The sequence below is a fragment of the Botryllus schlosseri genome, chromosome 1 (assembly GCF_051294905.1).
Source record: "Botryllus schlosseri isolate E-star chromosome 1, Bs_hap1, whole genome shotgun sequence".
Lineage (NCBI taxonomy): Eukaryota > Metazoa > Chordata > Ascidiacea > Stolidobranchia > Styelidae > Botryllus > Botryllus schlosseri.
The window spans coordinates 10,342,386-10,365,462 of NC_137236.1; the positions used below are offsets into that span (position 1 = coordinate 10,342,386).

General features: G+C 40.1%; 1 protein-coding gene across 5 annotated transcripts in view; it reads left to right on the forward strand.

Annotated features, from left to right (window-relative positions):
• The window catches only part of LOC145453615 (uncharacterized), a 371,639-nt gene extending 352,680 nt beyond the window's left edge, over positions 1 to 18,959 (forward strand). For 2 of the 5 annotated variants that reach the window (XM_080331929.1, XM_080331866.1), the window contains 2 exons: positions 18,497 to 18,582; positions 18,655 to 18,959. In XM_080331929.1, the coding sequence (XP_080188055.1) occupies positions 18,497 to 18,582; positions 18,655 to 18,824 (256 nt within the window). In that variant the 3' untranslated portion in view covers positions 18,825 to 18,959. The remainder of the gene's footprint in view (positions 1 to 18,496; positions 18,583 to 18,654) is intronic. The other 3 variants (XM_080331754.1, XM_080331616.1, XM_080331681.1) reach the window with 3 other exon arrangements.
• The last annotated feature ends 4,118 nt before the right edge of the window (positions 18,960 to 23,077 follow it).

Sequence of the window (23,077 nt, forward strand, 5' to 3'; positions counted from 1 at the left end):
TGGCAACCACTGCTCTATGGGGTTGCAACATGCGGATGCGGGGCTATTAGACAGAGGTATTTGAGAGGCAACCCTGTCCGGCCTGGAGATTGGAATACATGAGGATTTGACCAATATGGAGCTGGGCAAAGTGTTGTGCGGAGAAAATCGGAGGCTATAAAATCTTGGCCCAAAATGACCGTCGCGTGTTGGCCCAGTAAACTCTTTACAGACCAAAGATGTAGAAAAGCTGAGTCGATATAGTAGATATTAGATCTCGGCACGTAGGAGAAAGGGGGATCTTGTGTCGACTCAATTCAACGTCTTTTCTATATCCTTCAATAATGTAAATATTATGCAGATGCTACAGCCTTTAAACATGGTGAGTAGAATGTAGATCCTACATTAGAAGGAGATCCTGATATATTAACCTGTTTTCTACCACTGGGTATAACCTGATCACGGCTGCGTACACACACAAACACCACATTATCTACTACATATTAATCACATTTGCGGTAATTTAATTCGAAACGAATTGGCAAGTAAATAATGCCGGTGTAAAAAATGAAACGAAGGAATGCCAAGTAGCAATGAATGAAACTGAGAACAGTCAGTATAATCAGAAGGTTTCATCGTCTGATGAGGATAATCCCTCTGGCGTTTTCTTTTCAACACCGTGCAGAAATAAAATGAAAATGACGATTAATAGCTAAGACATTCGTACTGCAAAAATGGCAGAGGTAGCGAGTAACGAATGACTCCTACATTTTTTTTCACCCATACTTACTAAAATGGATTTGATTCTGGACTATTTCCATTTAAGTTTTTAAGTTTTTTTTTATAATATTTTTTATTATTATAGGACTAGAGAACTGACTTCAACCGCCACTTCTACTTGATTATCAAGATCAACAATGACTACTTCAGCAATCTTTGAAAACAGCCACTAACACTAAAAGAATTCTTGAGTAAAATTTCTTCACAATCTGTCAAAAATGATCAATTCAACAATCGAAATGAATCAGTAATTTGGCAGCTAGTTGGAGAGATATATACTCAAGTCTAGAAAGTGGAATGATACTCTGCCTGGAAAGCTGAATACCTAACAATATTGTGTACAGAGAACAAAACATTTGAGTGGCGGCACTGGTATAGACAATAACAAATTATTAGAATTGACAGCAAGATAACCAGCAAGACATTAAAATGAGAATTAGTGCAGTTTCTTAGGCTGTAGTGATACTCAACCAGGAAAGTAATTGACCTAGCAGAGAGCAAAACGTTGTAAAAAAGCAAGCGAAACCTCCGGCAAATGATATACGATAAAACATTAGAATCGACAGTCTTACTAGAAGCAGAATAACAATCATGAGCAGTGGCGGCTCGTCCTATAGGGCAACTGGGGCATTGCCCCACCTAAAATTCTGTTCAATAACAATTTAACCATTTATAGACGCACAGCGCTCAATATATATCGAGATCACAGCGAAACCCGCGTTCTTCTTGTGCTTTCGCTTGCAAATGCCCATACATAGCGAAGTCTCCGCGAAAATCGAATTCTCTTCGGTGTTTTCGCTTTGTGAATGCCTAGCCGGGGCTTGCCCCGGTAGCGCTCATAACAAGCTTTCACTATCTATTCTCTCAAAGCTGCGCACAATTAAGAAACGTTGCTTTACTCTCTCCTATTCGTAAAATGGCCGAGCAACCGGGGCAAATATGCTTGCTCGCCCCTAAGGTGTGATGTAACAATCGTATCTATATCTGAACTCGGATACCGTGATATGCGTTGAGTCGACCGTTGCTGGTACAGGTCGATTTTGATGGTGTTTCACACCATGATAATTCTTGAAACTTGGTATGTCATGTCGTGATGGTGGTATTTAACACTGTCCTAAGTTTCAGGGTTTCTACTCAAAGTTTAGGGTAGTAATTCCGTTTCCAAAGTCGAGTGTGTGCTCATCGGTCATGTATCGCAAACATATTTCACGCAAAGCCGGTATTGGTCTCCATTGATTTTAACGATGCTCCTTAGCTAGATCCGTCATGAACTTTTACATGGTATGTCTTGATTTTAGTATCAAACGCTGTGCCAAGTCTCAAGGTTGACACTCAATGATTAGGGCAGCAATTTCGTTATTAAGTTCGAGTATGGTAGAGATGTGCGCTGATCTGACACTTAGCCTACCTAACGCATTGCGGATTTCACGCAAAAGCCGGTGTATCTGTGTTCCATACTGAGATAGGTGATGAGATGATGATATCATGAAACAGTTTACTAACATCCTCGGTTTGCATTCAAATATTTAGTTTTATTTTATATTCTCCAATGTCAATTTCACCGTGGAATGGTGGCCTTCGGGCCATTTGCTCACAATTACAACCCCTGTCAAGCGCGATAGCTGTTTCGTTTTCGATGGCGGCTAACAGCTGATCGCTTGATCAGCCGATTCCTCAGTAAATATTACGCAAAATTCGGCGTTGATCTGTTCGTATTAATTTTGACAGTGTACCATACCGAAAACGGTCATGAGGCTATACTTCTCGATGATTTCATGTAACAGTGTACCAAGTTTTCGGCTTTCATCCACGTATTTATTCGGTAATATATTTTCCGAAGGCGATTTTGCAGCAGACATGTAGACACTACAGACCGTAAGCCGTATGTGTCGTGTGACAGTCTCCAGCCTCAAGGCCAGAATCTCCCAAGCTGTACCGGGACCGAATTTCCGAGGCTGCTATCCGTAGTTCTTCAGAATGATGTTTTGGATTCAATATGACATTTCCTTGTCCAATCTATGAGATAACAATTGCGTATGTGTCCGAACTCGTTGACCTTTCCAGTTAGGCATACGCAATCTCTCGATTTATAGTCATTTCCATTTCTGCAGATAAGTAGTCAGGTCAAGTGCGAACATGAATCGTGTTGAATCTTTGCTCCGTACGCCGTTTAGCCAGCTGCCTTTAGAGCAAAAATTAGAGGTAAAGCGACTAGGTCCGTATCAGCCTAGAAATTGCCCATTGATCCAATCGTACGCCGGAGGAAAACGCAGGAAAACGCACTCGTGCCTTTTCTTCAGCGCATTTCGATAAAAATGAATGGCTTACTTATGGCGAGGATAAAACGCCTTGTTTTGCTTTTACTGTCTTTTATTCGACAGTGCCGGTACCGAAGCAGTGGCTCTTGTTGGAACAAAATTGGTTATCGCGATCTGAAGCATTTGTCAGAGCGTCTGAAAACGCACCAAAAATCCCAAGTGCACATGGCTAGTGCACTTAAATATAAATTGTTTGGCAGAGTAAATGTAATGTCGCAGCTCAATGAAAGTTATCGCGTATCAGTCTGCAAGCACAATGAGCTTGTAGATAAAAATAGGCATGTTCTCTCTCGGGTGATTGATGCCATTAAATTTATTGGAGTTCATGAATTGCCCTTTCGAGGCCACGATGAGAAGGAATGCTCTCTCAATAGGGGGGTATTTTTGGATCTAATTAAATACACGGCTTCCATTGATAGCATTTTGCGCGAACATCTCGACACCGCGACAGTAGCTAAGGGTACCTCAAAGACTATTCAAAATGATGTGCTTGATTCGATATATCACATCTATCTAAAGCATTTGTTTACCGAGATTGTTGACGCTGAATTTCTATCTATTCAGTCTGACGAAACAACTGACATTACAATGAATAAAACATTTGTTACCGCACTTCAAGTCACGCCACCGGCAAACCTCTCGCGGCACCTACGTTAAAAATCATTGTTTACGGGAAATTCATGTGGCCATCATGAACGTTGAAAAACGCTACTGTGATGTCATATTGATAACAAGTCGCTTGCGGCCCTTGCCCCACTACCCGATATTGTCACGAGCCGCCACTGATCATGAGGGGTTAGAAAACAGAAGCCCGGGAAGAGACCATCAGAAATTACTGCATACTGGCCGAACAAATCCATGACCACTAACAAATTGTCTTTTAATAGTCAATATTGATACCAAATGACACCACCCCTATTTCACCGCAACATTTAGCAAATACAGCGTTGGAGTCAACCTTATATAAGCGCTAACCAAACGCCCATTAGTTTTCCCACCTACTACTTCGCGGATGGAAATACGCATTAAAGCGAATGGACGCGACTTGTCACACTCTTGCTATTTTTGCTCCTTTTTTCTCTTCGTTCCTCTTGAGGAGAGAAACAGTCGGCCGCGTTTACGGATCGTGAATTCCCGGCTTACGGGTGATTCTTCCTCCAATGGTCAGCACCTTGAAAATTGAGAACAATGTTGTTGCAAAATGCATGACAATTTGAAAGTTACATCATTCTGATTATTGCAGTTATGGCCGTGAATCGTTACAAGTGCGGTAACCATAAGTATTATTACTATACTTCAATTACAATATATTGTATAAAATAATCAACAATTCTTTTACGTTGATCGAGTCCCAAATAGATGAAATATGTCAAAGAATTTGTTAAAATTTTTTGTATAATTTGACAGATTCCGAAATCTTCTCAAAGTGCACCTTTCAAAAATTTGATTTCAAGACTCCCAACATTTTACAATTCGAAGTTGGATGGCTTAACCAATACAAGTGAACAGTTTGTATCGAAATTGACAATTATGTAGAGAACGCTGCGAGACATGTGAGTAGGCCTACCCTTAAACGTTTCTCTGACATGGACATTAGGGCTCTTAAAAATTTGAAAATTTTCTGTTCACCCCATGTAGGCCTAAGTGTTAGGTTATGTATAGAAACGATGTTCATCAAATTTGGTTCGATTCAAACAACTGGAAGCGGAGTTATTGCCATCGAAAAATTTTGGATTTGAATAAAATAGTATTTACGGTGGGTACCACTATAATAAATAATTAAAGAATTGTGTCACGCTGTCATACTGTTCTTCGGGTTTCAATAACGTTTATCATGAAGGTACTTTTGAAAGCAGTATCAAAATTTTGTACCACCAACCAGTTATTCAATTACTATTTATATTCAAAGTAAATGCTCATTGCATGAAGCAGTTGTTGTAATGACTCGAGTCATGATTTTCTGTTGACTCGACTTGACTCAGGTCATCTTCTCAAAGTAGGGAAATGACTTGACTCATTGCGCATGACTTGAGACTCAGACGGCCAAGACCGACATTTCATGGTTATTTCAAAGAATAGTATAGTAAACCGCTATTGGGATTTCGTCTATTGACACTGGTATTTGAAAGTGTGACCAGAAACTGCTAAATGTAAGGAAAATTAGTATATTATAAATGCGACCCACTCGATATCACAAAAAAATGTAAAAAGCTGGTTTAACAGGACTTAAATTGAAAACTGAGCAGCTAACACAATGACTTAGACTCTGACTCGAGTCATAATACCATAACTCGGTGGTGAATTGAAAATGACTCGAGTCAAAACTAGAGCCCGACCGATATTGGATTTCTGAGCCGATACCGATAAGACCGATATCCAGTACCTCTACCGATAACCCCGATATATTTAGCCGATATTCAAAATATATGGAATCTAGCTCAAGACCCATATTTAACACCTCAGAGCATTTATTTCAACAACTTTACAGCCATTGATATGCTTGATTATGAAATACATGATCTAGGAGCTATAAAAATATATCAAAAGCACCAATCCAGCAGTTGCAGATTACAGTTCACGAAGCACAATTTCTCGGCCCTTTTTCCAAGGAGTCAACTTTTGTGGTCTTCCATAAATGATGTATATAGTACTAAACACAGTGAGCAGTCTTTCACTTGGTACCATAGTTAGTGGCACAGCAAGAATTGGAAATCTTTCTTCATTTCGGTTCCACCGCTCCCTTGGAGGAGATCTTTCCTTCAATGGTTTCACCAAATATTATTATTGATATTCTTCTGGCAGTGTACCTGGAGCCTTCAGCACATCATTAACAAATAACTGAAGAGAATGTGCAAAGCAACTGAAATTGTCCACGTCTGCAACTGCTCCACCCATCCCCCTCGGGCCTTGACCATGACCAGCATTTCAACAATCAATTGATCAATATTTTACGCTCGTTTGTCAGAATTCGCCAATGTCATCGTGGAATCCAAAATTTTCGTATCAATTATTGGCTTTACTCCACGTTTGCTTGATTTTCTTGCCCTCTATGCTCGCATATTTCCTATCATGGTGGCCCCGCAGGCCTCAGTCAGACGACTTCATATATTACTGGTATAATTAGCTCTGTTGGTACCGAACCAATAGCCCCATCTTCCCAGAAATGTTTCGACGCGACGCTTTTCTCTATCATCACGAGGGTCAGTCCAGCATGATTGAAGTTCTCATTTCTCTTACTGATTGAAATCTTCAGCAGACAACTATCAATCCACCTGCTCTCTCTGTCTTTGGTGATCGATTACTGCAGGGGGATTCCCACGAAGTCAGTGGGGCATAACGGTGGTTAGTTATCTAATATTTTTCAGATAGGCACGCCTACTGCCTGTATGCAGTATGCACTGTATGCAGCTTGGTCATTTATTTTTATAATTTACCGCCCTCACGTCTTCTATCGACTTCTCTGACTCCCTGTCACAATGTTGTGACGTCACGAAAATGGCCGATATTTTTTTACCTTCAATGGCCGATACCGATATTTCTCTCCAAGCGTGATATCGACTCGATATTATCGGCGAGCCGATAATCGGTCGGGCTCTAGTCAAAACTATAAAAGTGAGATTGACTCAGTGTTGGGATCAAGTCACTACCTTCGAGTCACGAGTCATTTCGAGTCATTGCAGATTTTGACTCGAGTCAAGTCAAGTCAATCGGTTTTCACAGATGACTCGAGTCAAGTCAAGTCACTCGTTTTTTGGAGGTGACTCGAGTCAAGTCGAGTCAAGTCAAGTCAAGTCACGAGTCAAGTCACGATTCAAGTCAAATTGAATTTTCGAAGTATGAGTGATGATGCAAAGTTACTACATTTTGCTAACTGGGTGAAAAACAGAATAATTGGCCATTTAATTAGAATCGAATAACGAATATAAAGGTAACTATTAGGGATGGTGTGAACGTGAGGTTCACGTTCGCGTTCTGTGTGTGAACCTCGGAAATTTAGAGGTTCGTGTTCACAACAGAACCTTGGTAGGTTCTGCACTGTGAACCTTTTGGTAAATTGTAATTTTCACTCCATTATAAGATCTTTGGCTCAAATTTATTGCATTTCAACTGCGGGCTACTCCATGCATGGTGCTGGCAGCATAAAAAATCAACGCTTAACGAGCATGCACCATGCACCTCGACAACCTTAAAAGTTTTAGTTGCTTTGTAGCAAAAATTTTCTCGGAATAACCAGCTTTCCGTTTGTGAATATTTAGTGACTATCTGCTGTGAGCTTGACCCGCAATCACACAACATCACGAGCGATATACGTAGTCAGCGAATGATGCTTATTCAACCAATCAATGACATTGATATCGTTTTCTGATGTAAAAAATCGAACGGGCGTAGGGGGTTAATCTTGACTTCATATCTTTACTGTATCATTAAAACCAAATCCGTGCGATTAAGGGGCTTGCTAGTCTAGGGATGGTGTGAACCTCTGAAAGGTTCAGGTTCGTGTGAACGTGAACCTTTTTGAAAGGTTCTGTGTGAACGCGAACGTGAACCTCATGACGTCACGTGACGTCATATTGCTAATTCCGACCCTACATTTCAGTGAAGGGATATATATATATATGTACAAGATACCAAGCGCCGAGTCGGACCACATAATGTCACAATGCTGAAGTACATACTGACTTTTTAAACGTCGCCAAATATATCAACTGCGAAGCAATCAAATGATATAATTATCCCGTAAAATCAGTATCTTCCGTCACTTTGTCAACAATTCGACGAGGACTTGCATGGGAATATAATCATACGCCTTAACCGTCTAAGCCAGACCGGACAATGTATTCGGCGTCTGAGTGTTCCCACGTTGATATTAAGCAGAGTGTAAACGGGTTTTACCCCATTAACAAGTCATACAGCAGTAGCCAGCACTTCAATCGCACGTATGTGGTTTTAATGATACAATAAACATATGAAATCGAGAGGAACCCCGTACTCTTGCTAGATTTATTACATCTGACATCGATATCAATGTCATTAATTGGTTGAATAAGCATCAATCGCTTTTCGGTCTTGAAATTTTGTGATTGCGGGTCAAGCTCATAGCAGAGAGTCACTAAATATTGTAACAAAGCAGGTTAAAATTTGAAATTGTCAGGGTGCATGCTCGTTTAGTGTTGATTTTTTATGCTACCAGCGCCATGCCTATAGTGGCCCGCAGTTATAATGCAATAAATTTAATCCAAAGATGGTATAATGAAGTGAAAATTGTAATAAATGAAAAAGGTTCACAGTGCAGAACCTATCAAGGTTCGTTTGTGAACGTGAACCTCTAAATTTCCAAGGTTCACACACAGAACGCGAACGTGAACCTCGCGTTCACACCATCCCTACTTGCTACTGCTGCATAACTTGTTGTTGTTTGTGGTATCGGTAGCGAGTATTGAAACCCGTTGTACACTCTGCTCAATATCAATGTAGCAATACTCAGACTGCGAACACATTGTCCGGTCTGGCTAAGACCGTTAAGGCGTAAGCTTATATTCCTTGGTAAGTCCTCGTCGAAATTGTTGGCAAAGCGACGGAATGTATTGATTTTACGCAATTATTTTATACTTTGATTACCGCTGTTGATACATTTAGCGACGTTTAAAACGCCGATATGTACTTCAGCATTGTGGCATTAGTGAACCGAGTCTTCGCTTGGTATCGTGTACAATGTACATTAATATAGGCTATCACTTCATTGGAAGATAGGGTTGGAATTAGCAATATGACGTCACGTGACGTCATGAGGTTCACGTTCGTGTTCACACAGAACCTTTCAAAAAGGTTCGCGTTCACACGAACCTGAACCTTTCAGAGGTTCACACCATCCCTAGTAACTATACATTAGGGTTGTTCAGAATTGATCGACTTTCAAAATGTCGTGGTTTTCAGTCCGATTCCCATGCCTTATACCATAAAAACATATTCTAGGTACTTTTTTCCGTAATTCATCCCTTGCATCCGTGTGCACATTGAGCTGGAAGAATATCGGCTAAAAATAGGGGATTCCCCTAAAATTTGAGTATCGCTATTCGGACTAGGCTAGTAAAACGTCATATATGAGCTGGTTTTATGTAGCTATTGCGGTTGCAGTGCTACATAACCTCACTATAGAAAGTCTTGTCAGTTCAGGACACCATTTTCATGTCCTACACTGCCTTAGAACTCCTCAAAACTGCCTAAGACTGATAGTCATTTTGTTGGATCACCTATCCTACACTCCTCAACCCTACCCGAGATTGTTCATCAATTGCCGGGATCACCACGTGCAAGAATACAACTGTAAATGTATCATTCACTCACAGCCACATTATAAACATCACATTGTTCAAAGGAAACGAAACAAAAAGGCAAAGAAACAGATCAACTTGGCACATTGCATTGCACTGCGATGCAAAGCTCACTAGAAGTCGTTTCGGAGGGAAATTTGAGGCCTTGGCAGTGCTGGCATAGTCTGCGTATTCCAACGCATTTGAGAAAGGCAAACTTCTTGGCAATCGAACTCTGGAGAGTGCTACAGGAAAAGCACAGGCTGATCTGTCATTTGAACTGCTGGAACTTGATAATTTAACAAATAATGTCAGAGCTCTTGTGTTTGACACAACACCCTCAAACAATGAAAAAAATAAAGGTGCGGTTCTGTTACTTGAAGAATTGATAAACAGGAAAGTGTTTTACTTTCTACGTCTGCTTGTCGCCATCATATTTATGAACTAGTCATCCGGGGAGGTCTGGAAGTGAAGTGTATTTGGATCTGCGACCACAGGCCCTGAAAACACAGATTTTAATACCTTCCAAGAAGTGGAAAGATATTGATCAATTAAGAAGCTCTAAAACACTTCAGTTTGATGAATGCAGCTGGTTGGCGATCAAAGCTGATGAAGCTAAGCAAGAAATAATTCCACTGATGAAGCCATGTAATGGAAAGCAGAAATAAGTATTGATAATAAATGACTACAGAGAATGTGCAACAGGCACCTTGGCGATTGTAGCTGCCCAATATATTGATAATCGTTTTCGCAAGCCTGGTGCTACTAATAGCACTGGATGGATGAGTCAAGTGCTGTACTGTCAAAAATGTTCATGTGGAGAGAGCAAATGGGCTATTCTGAAGAGTTCATTAGAAAGTTGCCCTGTTTTATGTCCCAGCTTGGTTGAAAACTGGTAATGCATGTGACGCACTGTATATTGATCTCAAATTCCTTCATGGCATGACAGACTTTTCAGCGTGCGATTTCACAGTTGCTGATGTGGCATATAAAAAGATGCGAGAACATCATTGGCATCTCACCGAGGAAACGGTGGTATCAACAATGTTCTCGGCTAAACCAAAGATTCCTGACAAAGTGAAGGAAGCGATGGCTGCTAAATTGCTGCAAATGGTAATCCTTGAACAATTTCGCAGAGGTAGGCTATACCTCTGAGTCTAATCTCTGAGTCAATGAGTATGGTTATTTTAATTGAACCGGAATCAGGGTTTCTATTCAATGCTATACATGTCGAACATGATTGGTTTAGTCTTCCAGCTTCGGAATGGCATACTGATTCGCATTTCGTGACTGCTCAAGAATTTGTGAGTAGCGTTGAAATAGTTAACGGCGCAGCAGAGCGTTTGGTGAAATTGAATACCGACTTTGATGCTTTCAAAACAGATGACAAAGAACAGCGAGCGAGCCTCTTACAAGCCGTGGAAGATATCGGGAACAGATATGCCGATTTCTCTAAAGCAACCATTTCATCCGGACCTGATTTAAGTAGTATTTGCCAAGTTGATCTGTTTCTTTGCCTTTTTGTTTCGTTTCCTTTGAACAATGTGATGTTTATAATGTGGCTGTGAGTGAATGATACATTTACAGTTGCATTCTTGCACGTGGTGATCCCGGCAATTGATGAACAATCTCGGGTAGGGCTGAGGAGTGTAGGATATATGATCCAACAAAATTACTATCAGTCTTAGGTAGTTTTGAGGAGTTCTAAGGCAGTGTGGGACATGAAAATGGTGTCTTGAACTGACAATACTTTCTATAGTGAGGTTATGTAGCACTGCAACCGCAATAGCTACATAAAGCCAGCTTATATATGACGTTTCACTAGCCTAGTCCGAACAGCGATACTCAAATTTTAGGGGAATCCCCTATTTTTAGCCGATATTCTTCCAGCTCAATGTGCATACGGATGCAAGGGATGAATTACGAAAAAAAGTACCTAGAATATGTTTTTATGGTATAAGGCATGGGAATCGGACTGAAAACCACGACATTTTGAAAGTCGATCAATTCTGAACATCCCTACTATACATGCAAAAGACGTTGTATCGCTCACGCTGCTCATAAATTACGTGAGTAACTGCGTATAGCTACATGTTACAGTCTGATATTATCAACCAAAATAGAGGATCGAATACAAAGCCTCGACAAGTTGAAACAAATTGATATGGTACAGTAGGTTACACTACCGATTTGCACACCCGCGAGAGTATAAACGCACACTATTTGTTAGTTCGATTTAAATTATACAAAAGGTTGGTAAAAGTGAGCACCGCGTAATATATGCACTGAGCCGTCTAACCAACAAAGATATGTCGCTGTTAGATTATTCTACTACTACTACTACTACGACAACGTAAGTTGTGATCGTGTCGTTTGCGGTCAGTAAATTAAATCAGCGAATGACTGATTGCCCTCACAAGTGACATCGGCATATCGCGAAAAATCCTAACATGCATATAATGAGGTGATTTAATTTACACCGTTGACTTGAAATTGACTCGTAAATTTTGCTCCGAGTCACGAGTCAATTGGCATTTTCGAAGCGCCGAGTCAAGTCAAGTCAAGTCATTTTTGCAAAGGGACTCGAGTCAAGTCAAGTCATACGAAAAAGTTGACTCGAGTCTGACTCGAGTCAAGTCATGACTCGAGTCATCCCAACACTGGATTGACTTGTGACTCGGAGCCTTGTGACTTGGTTACAACTAGGGCTGGGCAAAATCGAGTACCTGAGTGATTCGATTCTGAATCACGTAAAATGCTTCGTAATCGAGTATCACTCATTATGACGTCACAACAGAATGTAATATGTCAAAATTCAAATATGTTCCTTTTAAGCGACGACAAAGACTATTATACCTGGTATCCATCACATGAAAGATACTTTGGTATTTTTCGACCATGCTGATTTCATTGCACTTGGTGACAATGTTGTGGGATGATCATGACTTCGGTAATGAATTATTTCCAGTAACGTTCGTAGCTTTGTACTATATGTTTTGTATGCTACGATACGGCCAATCAAGGTTTCAAGGCTTCGACAGGGATAATTAGTATCGAAACTATAATTCTCTTTGTTAAATTACCTTGCAGTGTAGAGGGGAGTATAATTTCAGTACTCGAAAAAATCGTCTTTTACTCCTCGACTCAAATCATTAAAATTAATACTCGATTCAGATTCGAGTACTCGAAACATTGTGCCCAGCCCTAGATACAACCCTGGCATGAAGCCTCAATAGTTACATGAGTGGGGTGACTAGACAAAGAACACAGTCACATTTGCAGCATATCATGAATGTCACTTACTATATGTGATCTTGTTCAAATGGAGGTTGATGAAAGCGTATTTCCCATTCTTTCCGACTCTGCTATAATTACACCAGACTGGCAACCTTCTTCATGATGATTCTTGCTGACCGAACAATATTGTCGCCGCCAACGGTACTGAGTGCAAATGTCTGATATGTCAATATAGGAACAGAATTAGTTGACTGTTCATTAGGGCTCTTCAAAAATGACCTTTTTTCTCAAATCGTACTGGCTACTTGATAAAATTGTTAGGTTGCCTAATTCAAGCCTAAACACAAAATTTGGTTCAATTCCAGCCAGTAACCGTTTGCTACAGGAGAAGAAAGTTTCTATTTATCATATAAAAATAAATAGGTAATAAAAAATTTTAAAATTTTCTGTTCACCTGTAACCAAACAATTTTATCAAGTAGCCAGTACGATTTGAAAAAAAAGATATTTTTAAAAAGCCCTACTGTTCATGACCGTCCACGTTCAGAGTTGCATCTCAAAGATGCTGAAATAAGCCTAAATACAATCCAAGCAATACGATCGTCCACTTTGACTGACTGAATTTCTAAAAATAATAAACGTAACACCTTGATAGCTTCCACATCTTACGTTTATATATACCGTCTGCTATCGGCACAACAAAGTATTTAAAAACAACAAAACAGATTCAACATACCACATCTCTCGCAAAGGCTTTTGCTTTCATTCAATTTGTCATCAAACTTCTTTAAATCCTCCTTTGTGGAGAGTGGCTTTGGAATTCTTTTAGGATCAATTCCGATATCGTTTTATCATATACAATCTATGGCGGGATAAAAGTTTCGGATAAGATCTAAAACGAACACAATTTTCCACACAAAAGCCAATTGCCACACGAAATGCCAAATGCTACGGTCTCATTTTACAAGGTATGGCGAGGAAACGTAGTGGTACGTTCCATTATAGCTAAACACCAATGAATTGCGGGTTCGAGCCTGACACGTCGACTCCATAATTCCTACGGAAGTGTTGGCCGTTTATCTAGGCTCCTCTTCGCCATCTGATCCGCATAGCCATGTCTTAAAAAGCCTAGGAGTGGGCCGTGCTATAAGTTGGCAGATGGTTGTCGATGAACTCGGCCGCACAAACTCGGCACTTGGTGAATTCGGCCCTCAGGAAATTTTGAAATGAAGTGTATTTACAGCTATTAATATGAATTATCAAACTAATAATAGTATTATCAAGTGATTCGTCAATCTTGTCAGGTCAGGGCATCCGTAGATCACGCAGTCACGGCGTGATTATATCACGTATTGCGTAGCCGCGGGAAATAACGCAGCGCTCATACACTGACCACGCGCGGTCTGCTTGGAATTGATGGCGTGAGTGACGGGCCTGTGTCGTGTAAGTTTTGAGAAGATGGATCTTGGCGTTGTATGTGAGATGGAAACTGTGGAAGATCAAGCGGCACTTCTTCGTTTATCGATCACGACAAGCCAGTGTTCCTCATCAACAAATGTTTCGCATGATCACGTCAAAATAATTTATTTTTTGCCTTTGGAGAGACGATTCCACTCAAGATTACCAGATCTACCGCGAGCCACGACACGTTTAAATCTCCTTTTTGATACTGTTCATTCATATTAAATGCATTTCTAATGCGAAGGTGTTCTAGTGCCAATTCCTCCAAGGGCCGAGTTCACCAAGTGAAGAGCGTCGCGTTATTTCCCGCGATTACGCAATCTGTGATCTAATCACGCCGTGACTGTGTGATCTACGCATGCCCCCCCGTACAACATTGACAACCACTCAAAGTGCCAAGTTCACCGGCAAACATTCCAGTAACCAATCATGGTGACCGGTACCCAGGGCTGTGGAGTCGGTAAATTTTACCACCGACTCCGGCTCCGACTCCGACTCCACACATTTTCAATATACCGACTCCGACTCCGACTCCGACTCCTGAGTCTTTAAATGTACCGACTCCGACTCCGACTCCGACTCCTGGGTCTTTAAACGTACCGACTCCGACTCCGACTCCCGACTCCGACTCCAGCATTATTACCAATTTACTTCGAAAATTATATGCCACATTGTCGGTTGAATGACTATCATACAACCATTAAACATATGCAAACATATGATTAACTGTGGCATGCTAAATTGTTTCATTGTGGCACAGCTCGAATTATCCACTATGCAATTAACATGAAATAAAGATTTGCTAAATGTCCTTCCTTATTCATGTTTTTATATAACATGGACTCTCTAATATCCTGAAATGTATGAATCATTCAAATATGGCAGATATCCAATCCTGTATAATAAAAATGTAGATAAAAAATCCAAGTGTAGCTCTTGTGTATGACTCAGCAACTAATAAAGAAATTGAACTTACTAATTTTGTCATTGCACACTATCCTGATTACAAGCACAAACACTCTTACTACTAATAATAGACATTGGTCATAAATGAATTTTAGTTAAGTAGTCAAAGACCATAGCCTATGTCTAGACTACATGTACTTAATCAAGTATTCAAGGATTGGGACTTGCAGTCTTTCTTAATCATTTGTTCGACCCAAACAGCTAAGCTACACTACAAATATTTTTAATTTTGTCAAGTGGGAAGCATCGTTTGGTCATATTTACATCATTTTTACAATTTTACAAAACCAGCCGATGCATTTGCTCTGTCACAGTATCATGGTATAATTTCAAAAATTGCATCAATTTTGACTGCATCGCGAAAACGCATCTTGCGATTTTCTTCCCCTCTGCAACTGAGTTGTAATTTGCAAGTAATGTCTAATTTTATCTATATCAGGGGTGGGCAACTTTTTCGGCGAAAGGGACACCTGAGATTTACGAACCATTGCGCGGGCAACTGGAATGTTGATAACTTTTTTTTAGTCGTCGATAGGAGCGAACCGAATTAGGTAACATTGCAAACAAGACTTATATTAATACGCTCTAAAATTGATAACAATATGTCATGCAAGTGTGCAGTGTGCAATCAGGCCCTGGCCGCGCAAAGCGCGAAATTTTTTTGCAAGATAACGACTAAATTAGGCTATAGCTATATCAATAAGTATGTCGCTAACATACATTGGGGGTCGCATCTGTATACCACTGGGCTCATTTGGCAAGGACAGGATTATTCGACGTTTAGACATAGCAAAATCGACGGTATCAGTGAACATGCCTCTATCATTTTGTGCAATTGTTTTGTCGACGATCTCGCTGCGAGTGCACAAGCGAAGCCGTATCTCCTAATTGCGAATATAGTTAGACTCAATTCTGTGAATAATATGTATGAATAATTTTCTGAAGGGGGCTCAAATACTGAATGCAAGAAATCTAGTGACAATGAATCATGCGAAGTACCGAGAAAAATTTCAAGTCAAATAAACGTGCTATGAAATATTCTACTTCATGGTCATATACGAAGATCTGGGATAAATGTGGCTGACCCCTGGTTACGTCAATGCGTCAGAACTGTTGTTTTAGTCGTCATCAAATTTCCCGGTCATGCTAATCAAATTTTGGTTGGCCTTGCAATTGTACCTGATGTCATAAATAATTTCGAGAATTACCTTGCAGGCCACACGTAACCTTCTCGTGTGCCAAATTTGGTCTGCGTGCCACGGGCTGGCCGCACCTGATCTGTATGGTTAATAATAACAGTGATTGGTGGTACATAAAAATTATATTGAAAATTCTTTGAAAGCAAATGTTTTCGTGATAGAGAAGTTAGAGTCGGAGTCGGAGTTGAAGTCATAGTCATACTCACAAACTCCGACTCCGACTCCAGTCAGTATTTTCCCACCGACTCCGACTCCGACTCCGACTCCAGCTATTATAGTTTTTACGACTCCGACTCCGACTCCATCAAGCGAAAATTACCTAGACTCCGACTCCGACTCCACCGACTCCGACTCCGACTCCACAGCCCTGCCGGTACCGCTACGAGATCTACCACGGCCGAATTCACCAAGTGCCGAGTTTGTGCGGCCGAATTCACTGGTAATCGGGCAGATACGGAATAATAATAATAAGAACCGGCCTGGTGTAAAATGACCAGTGTAGTCGAACCACCACCATGAACACCACAAACAAACAAACATCTAACATGGAAAAGAAATTACCTTTACAGCCTTTGACAAACACAGTTACCATTGAAACAAGCAATTTAGGTCTTATTCGAAAGCAGAATAACAACTGTTTTAGCGGACATATCAAATCAAATGTAGGAAAGTTCATGTAAAATAGCCCAAAATTTCATCTTACTGTGACCATATTCTATCAATATGGTCTGGCTAGCCAAATTCTCTGGGCCAACATACACAAGCTGCGTTTGGTTTTAATGATTAATAATCTTGTCACTGGATTCGAGGTATAATTGCACTCAAATATCAAATTTTGCTCCATTAATCAACATCAAGTTGAAATGTCCATTATTGCAACAACTTTTATAAAATCACGAATCAGTGTTCAACAGGTATGTATCTATATGACTTGACTTATGTACCTAGAAAATTCAAGCATAAATATTATGATATACCGTAGGTAGGCTTATAGGTAGGCTACTATTGGCACTAGGTACTGGCACTAGGTACTATTAGTACTATAGGCACTATTGCAACAACTCACACCAATAAGTCATCTCAAGTCAATTAGAGCTTATTCGAATAAAAAGTACTAAATTTCATTTGAATTCTTCAACACTTTTAACGCGACATGAGTGATGATGAGTAATTTCATGTGTTGAAAAACGGATCAATTCAAATTCCGAGTAGCTAAAATAATATAGCTTGGTATAGCACAACCGTTTATAGCTGAAGGTTCAAATTCTAGCCCAAGTTCTGGCGGTCCTGCAAAGCGAGGGAATGTAGTCGCTCTTTCTAACGTATTTTGAAACCGCAACCATGTAAAATATTATGGTACTAGTTCGTATTTCGGTAATTTATCGCTTCAAAACAACATAACATTGCGATAAGATAACGTCATTGAGACACCGTCATATATTCGAACATCACAATGAAAATCTGATGTTATTGAGTTACTTTGAAAATTACTTTCTTCCTCAAGTATTGCACGTGGACAACTAGAAATACACATTTATAACATTGCGGAAAAGTTGTGTTGGTTTTCAATTTCGGTAACGCACCTGTCTCGATCTTCGTCACGCAATAGCTTCCATTTAGTCGGTGCGAAAAGCCTGTCTATGGGTCTGATGCCAACACCGACATCGCAATTTGGAATTATACATAGAAAATATCTACTAGAAACATTATGTTTTTTTTCGTCCGTCCGTCCATTCATTCATCCATCCACCCATGCAAATTCATGTCCATTAAATGAAAACTAACAGAAGACAATATAAAAAGGTCAAGTGAGGAAAATGAATGTCTGTCATGTGCTTATAGCCGACGCTGATACCACAGATCATGGTCCGGTAATCTTGAATGGTGACTAGTATTCATTCAGAAGAAGCTGCCTCCATATCAACTTCAATGAATACATGCTCGAAGATTATCTGATTGCGCACATCATACTGATCCACAGTCGTGATCGGTTGTACACAATGCATATACTTGATAATAGAGCGATGCGTAATCTTGTAATTTCGTGCCAAATATGTGACAATTATACGGCGAGGACGCGCATTTGTTGCACCCAATGCAATATTGATTCCGAAGTTACGATGATATTGAATTTGGCGGGCTAGTTACTGCAGTGGACCTGATAAATATACGTGGACTTGCTAGCACTCTCATACATTTTATGTTTAAAACACCACATAACTGTCGTACGACTCTCGATGTTTCAGCGTAAACACAACTTCTCCCGAATATTTGTGTGTCGGTGGGAGTTCGAATGACATTGCCGAGTTCGGGACGTGCGGATATTTTGCAGGTTGGTGTATTCTGATCCAACGTATATGCTGCGTATAAAATATTTGATCAAATTCTCAAAATGATTTGGTAGGTTGGCAAGGAGTTTCAAAATCGACCGCCTACGGAGGTTTGCTGACACTGGGCATCCGAGAAATATCCGAAATAAAATGCAATTTTTTAAACTCAGGTGATGAATACATGGACGGATGGGAGCACTCGACTTCGGATTTATCGTCTACTCTTCTGATATTCTACCGATAATTGTTTGCATTCATAATCCTATCAGAAACGTATGCCACACTCGCTCATTTTCTCCTATTGCCGTTTCTACATTTGAAATAGAGCAGGGATGGCAAGTTCTGATAGGAAGAATAATTCATGCAATTTTGGGCGACCGGCAATTGGTCAGATGTGGCATATATCATTTTAGTGTTTATTATTTGGGATAATGTTCAAAAGTTTGCGTTCGAGCACGGACTTGATAGGTTTTACCCTGTGAATCGTTTGGTATAATGCTAGAAAGGGCTGATAATCTAAGTTTTCGTTACCAACACTTCGGGAATTTTAGCTTACTACCAACCTTGCATTCTGTCGGCAGTGAATTGAAAAGTTAAACATCAAACTAGGATGGACCTTGCGTAGTCGAAAAGTATACTGTTTTTGAGACTCCTGTTCAAAATTTCAATCGGTATAGCTTTTGAAAACAAAATAACTCGTTTCTGTCAGCGCTACACTGTTAGACCGGGAATCGGGCGAAAGCGAGATCGTGAGCTTATATTCTGACTGAGTTGCTCTAACCCTAATCCAACCACAGATGAGATTTTATTTCCCTTGGGAAAGAACGTTTCTGTATGGGCTACAAATAACCTCTTAAAAAATTTCCTTGGCTGCTCTGCAATAACGGGTGAAATAAATGAAAACCAATGCAAAATGATATAGATCCAATGAAATATTATCACAGAGCTACTATAAAACACGGCCGTTCCCAACCTTTTGCGACTCATCGTCCCTCTATCAAGCTGGACATAAATTTTTGCCCCTCTTCCCATATTTACGGATCCTAAAAATGGGGCATATCAACTGGACATTTATTCACCAAACTCTGATCGCTGGTGAATTGATTAAAAACGAAAGGTCATTTTTTCGAGTGGATGCTCTGAAAACCGGTTTTCGCGTCTACTTACCGTTGAGTTGGCCATAACATTTTCGCCCATCGTCTCCCCCTAATCACCCCTTTGGTATTTTTGCCTCCCTCGTTTCTCAAAATCCACCACTGGGGGGCGATATCGCCCACGTCGGGAACCACTGATATAATATGTTATGATTAGGGCGGTTTTTTTTTGACATGTCAAAATTTGTCAAAATTTTGTCAAAATTGTAGCGTTAGGTCAAAATTTGTCAAAATTTTTCATAAAATTAAAAAAATTTTGACGTCTTCATTTTGTTTGTATCGTAGATTTAGCACTGTCGGTGAACTTATAATTTGATATTTTACCGCTTTTAGCCTACTGTTGTAAATGGCTAATCGTCTGCTCATTGTGAATCATAAACGGTAAAAAAAAAAAATAATAGATAGACATGGTGTTATGGTCAATGTACCGCAATATCCTAACTGAAGAAAGACTTCTTGTGCATTGCATCATTCTTATATTAAGAAGCGCATGATGAAAAATTGTGATGTAGACAACATTGTCAGAATGAAGCAACACGGTGTGTCACCAGCACCAGCAGTGTAAGCACAACTTGAGTGTTGTCGGCCAACAACTGCTGCTGTTGAACGTCCTTGACAAGCTTCTTAGTAAGGACGTGCACTTTCTACCCAAGAATGTAGGAAAGCATCTCTCGTTGTACTACAAAATATTTCAATTATTTCTACCATAATACATATTGTAACCACTGAAATTCTTCATAGGGCCAGATTTCGTTAAAATATTGTTTGTTTTCATGTAAAAACATGCCTGTTTCTAAGCCAAAAACGTTTTTTCAGGCCAAACTACTTCGTTAGGACAGTCGGTTCAAACCAGAAATGAAGATAAGTGGTGCAATTTTAACATTATGTGGGAAAACACCTAATTTGCATACGTTAGGTCAAAATTTGGTCAAAATTCAGTTTTTTTAGGTCAAAAAAAGTCAAAATTTGGATTTTTTAGGTCAAAATTTTCTTTTTTTCAGGTCAAAAAAAAAACCGCCCTGGTTATGATAATCGTTTACTCCAATAACATCGGAATGACGCATGTTGCGATTGGTACCGAGAGCATTTTGATCATTGAATACCATCGAGACAATATCTTATAATAGAGGCAGGGGTGAGGTAGCAGGCAGAAGGTGTTTTACGATACCACATATCCCAAAGGAATGAATAAAATAGCGTGATTTCAAACAAATAATCCGGATTTTTGTTAAAATTGACAAGCGATTTCATTATTTTCATTTATATCGATCTAACTAAATACCCACATCGTTTTGTCCGTACTTACATCTGTAGGCCTACATATGCAGTAAGGGGGAGTTGACGATCTCAAGGCTGACGATCCAGATTTCGGATGAAGTCATTGAGACACTAGCCTATAGTTTGGAACAACACAATGAGAATCTTATGTTGTCTGAGGTACCTGGAATATAATTTTATCCCGCATGATGGCGTCAGAGATTCGTGTTAAAATTTTGCTCATATCCGAATTGTCACTGAAGCTCATGTTCATCAGAACTAGACGTGTTATGAAGGAAATAGAATGCACTAGGCCCAAGTTTGACATAAATCTCCTGACTCGACATCTTCCGTTGAACGCGGTATCTAAACCACCTCGGCGTGTACGGCATATTTCCTTCATAATATCGGCTGACAACTATATAAAGTTCGATCTCTGCGTGACTGCTGGAGCGTGATGCAACTGTGGAAATTTCAATACATTGCAGCTCCATTACGGTGGTGTTCTGAAGAAAACGGCTGCGGCCAAAATTTTTCTTTCGTTTTGTCCTTCAATTTGAGACCACATCAATTTTAGAGTGAAGTGCCCCGTTAATATTGAACCGACTATTTTGAGGGTTCCAGCCATCCCATATCGTATACGTCGGCTATATCAGGTGGTAATCGTCCGTAAGCTCATACTGCATGTTTTGTGGAAAGTATTCACACCATTATGGCATAAATATAAAACTTCGAAAAAAACACAATTTTGTTTTTTTCAAGATAGCCTTTGCTTAAAACAGTGTTTTAAACGAAGTGCTGGAAACAACAATTTTTTAAAATGCAACCCTACTGACAATATTGATATTTGTTGAAGCTGTTGATGGCTTTATGGAATCCCCATTGCTCTTGCAGCAACCACGTTCGACATCAAAGATGCTAGCCGCCGTGTAGCCGATGACATTGCCGTCGCTTTTACTCTGTCATGCAAAGGAAACCAATTCACGCGCACTAGCTGTGCTATCGGTATTATAACTCCGGCAGCGGAACCGGACAGAAACATGTTGGCCACTAAGAGGCCAAATATTTTCAACAAAAGTCCCATTGTGACCAGTAAAGTGTCGAATCCGATTGGGATACACGCTAACAAAGTGATTTGCCGAAGGCTGATCCAACCACCGACCACGCAGATCACCACAAAGGTAGTCAGTCTACCGAGAAGATAGGCGATTGCCTGATGGTCGGTCATGGCTGGTTCGATTCCGAAATATCTCGACGCGATATCGTTGACGGACGAGAAAGATCCAAAACAAAACACATTCAATATCGTTATGAAACAGACTAATAAACAGACTGGACGCGCGATGTCTGTCACTCGGTTCAGTTTCAAATATTCTGCAATGGCTAATCAATTCAGGAAACGAAAACTCGTGCAAAGCTACGCCAACGATTACTTCAGCTATCAGCACGAGTAGGATCATTCGTGCCGGTACGGAAAGAAGCAGAGACGACAGACGCTATGAATATCGATTGCTGTGAAATTGGCAGATTATAGCGTATAGTGGTGAGCGTCGGCGCTATCTACGCAGTTGGCCCGGGTTCAACTCCCATTTTCTTGGTTTATTCTGGGCACCTTGTCTCCCGTGTCCGCAGTCCTGACGGCTACAAAAATGCCCAGAAAAAGATACGGTAAAGAAAGAAAGAAAAGAGCAAGAAATAATGTCTAAAATGACATGCTAAGACAGATTAACATCGAAATGACTGTAATAGCGGACATCAGGCCGAGGTGGATGCTAGATTGGGAAACCAGAACTTGGTCGTTTCGATATCCTTCTATCAGTCTTTTATATCGCATTGAACATTGTGATTATGTGTCTTGGGCAGATGCAAATATAATCCGGCGATGATCGATAAATATTATTGATAATGCGGCTGATGTTGATACGTGGCTGTATGAGAAGCATAAAGCTCACTTCTACATGCTATCATTGAGTATTTACCTGAAATCATGATGGCCATGAATCATCAATTCTGGTAAATATTTTTAAACAGCTCTCGAAGTATCAGTCGAATGAATCTCGAAGCGTTGCTAGTTGTTTCCTTTATT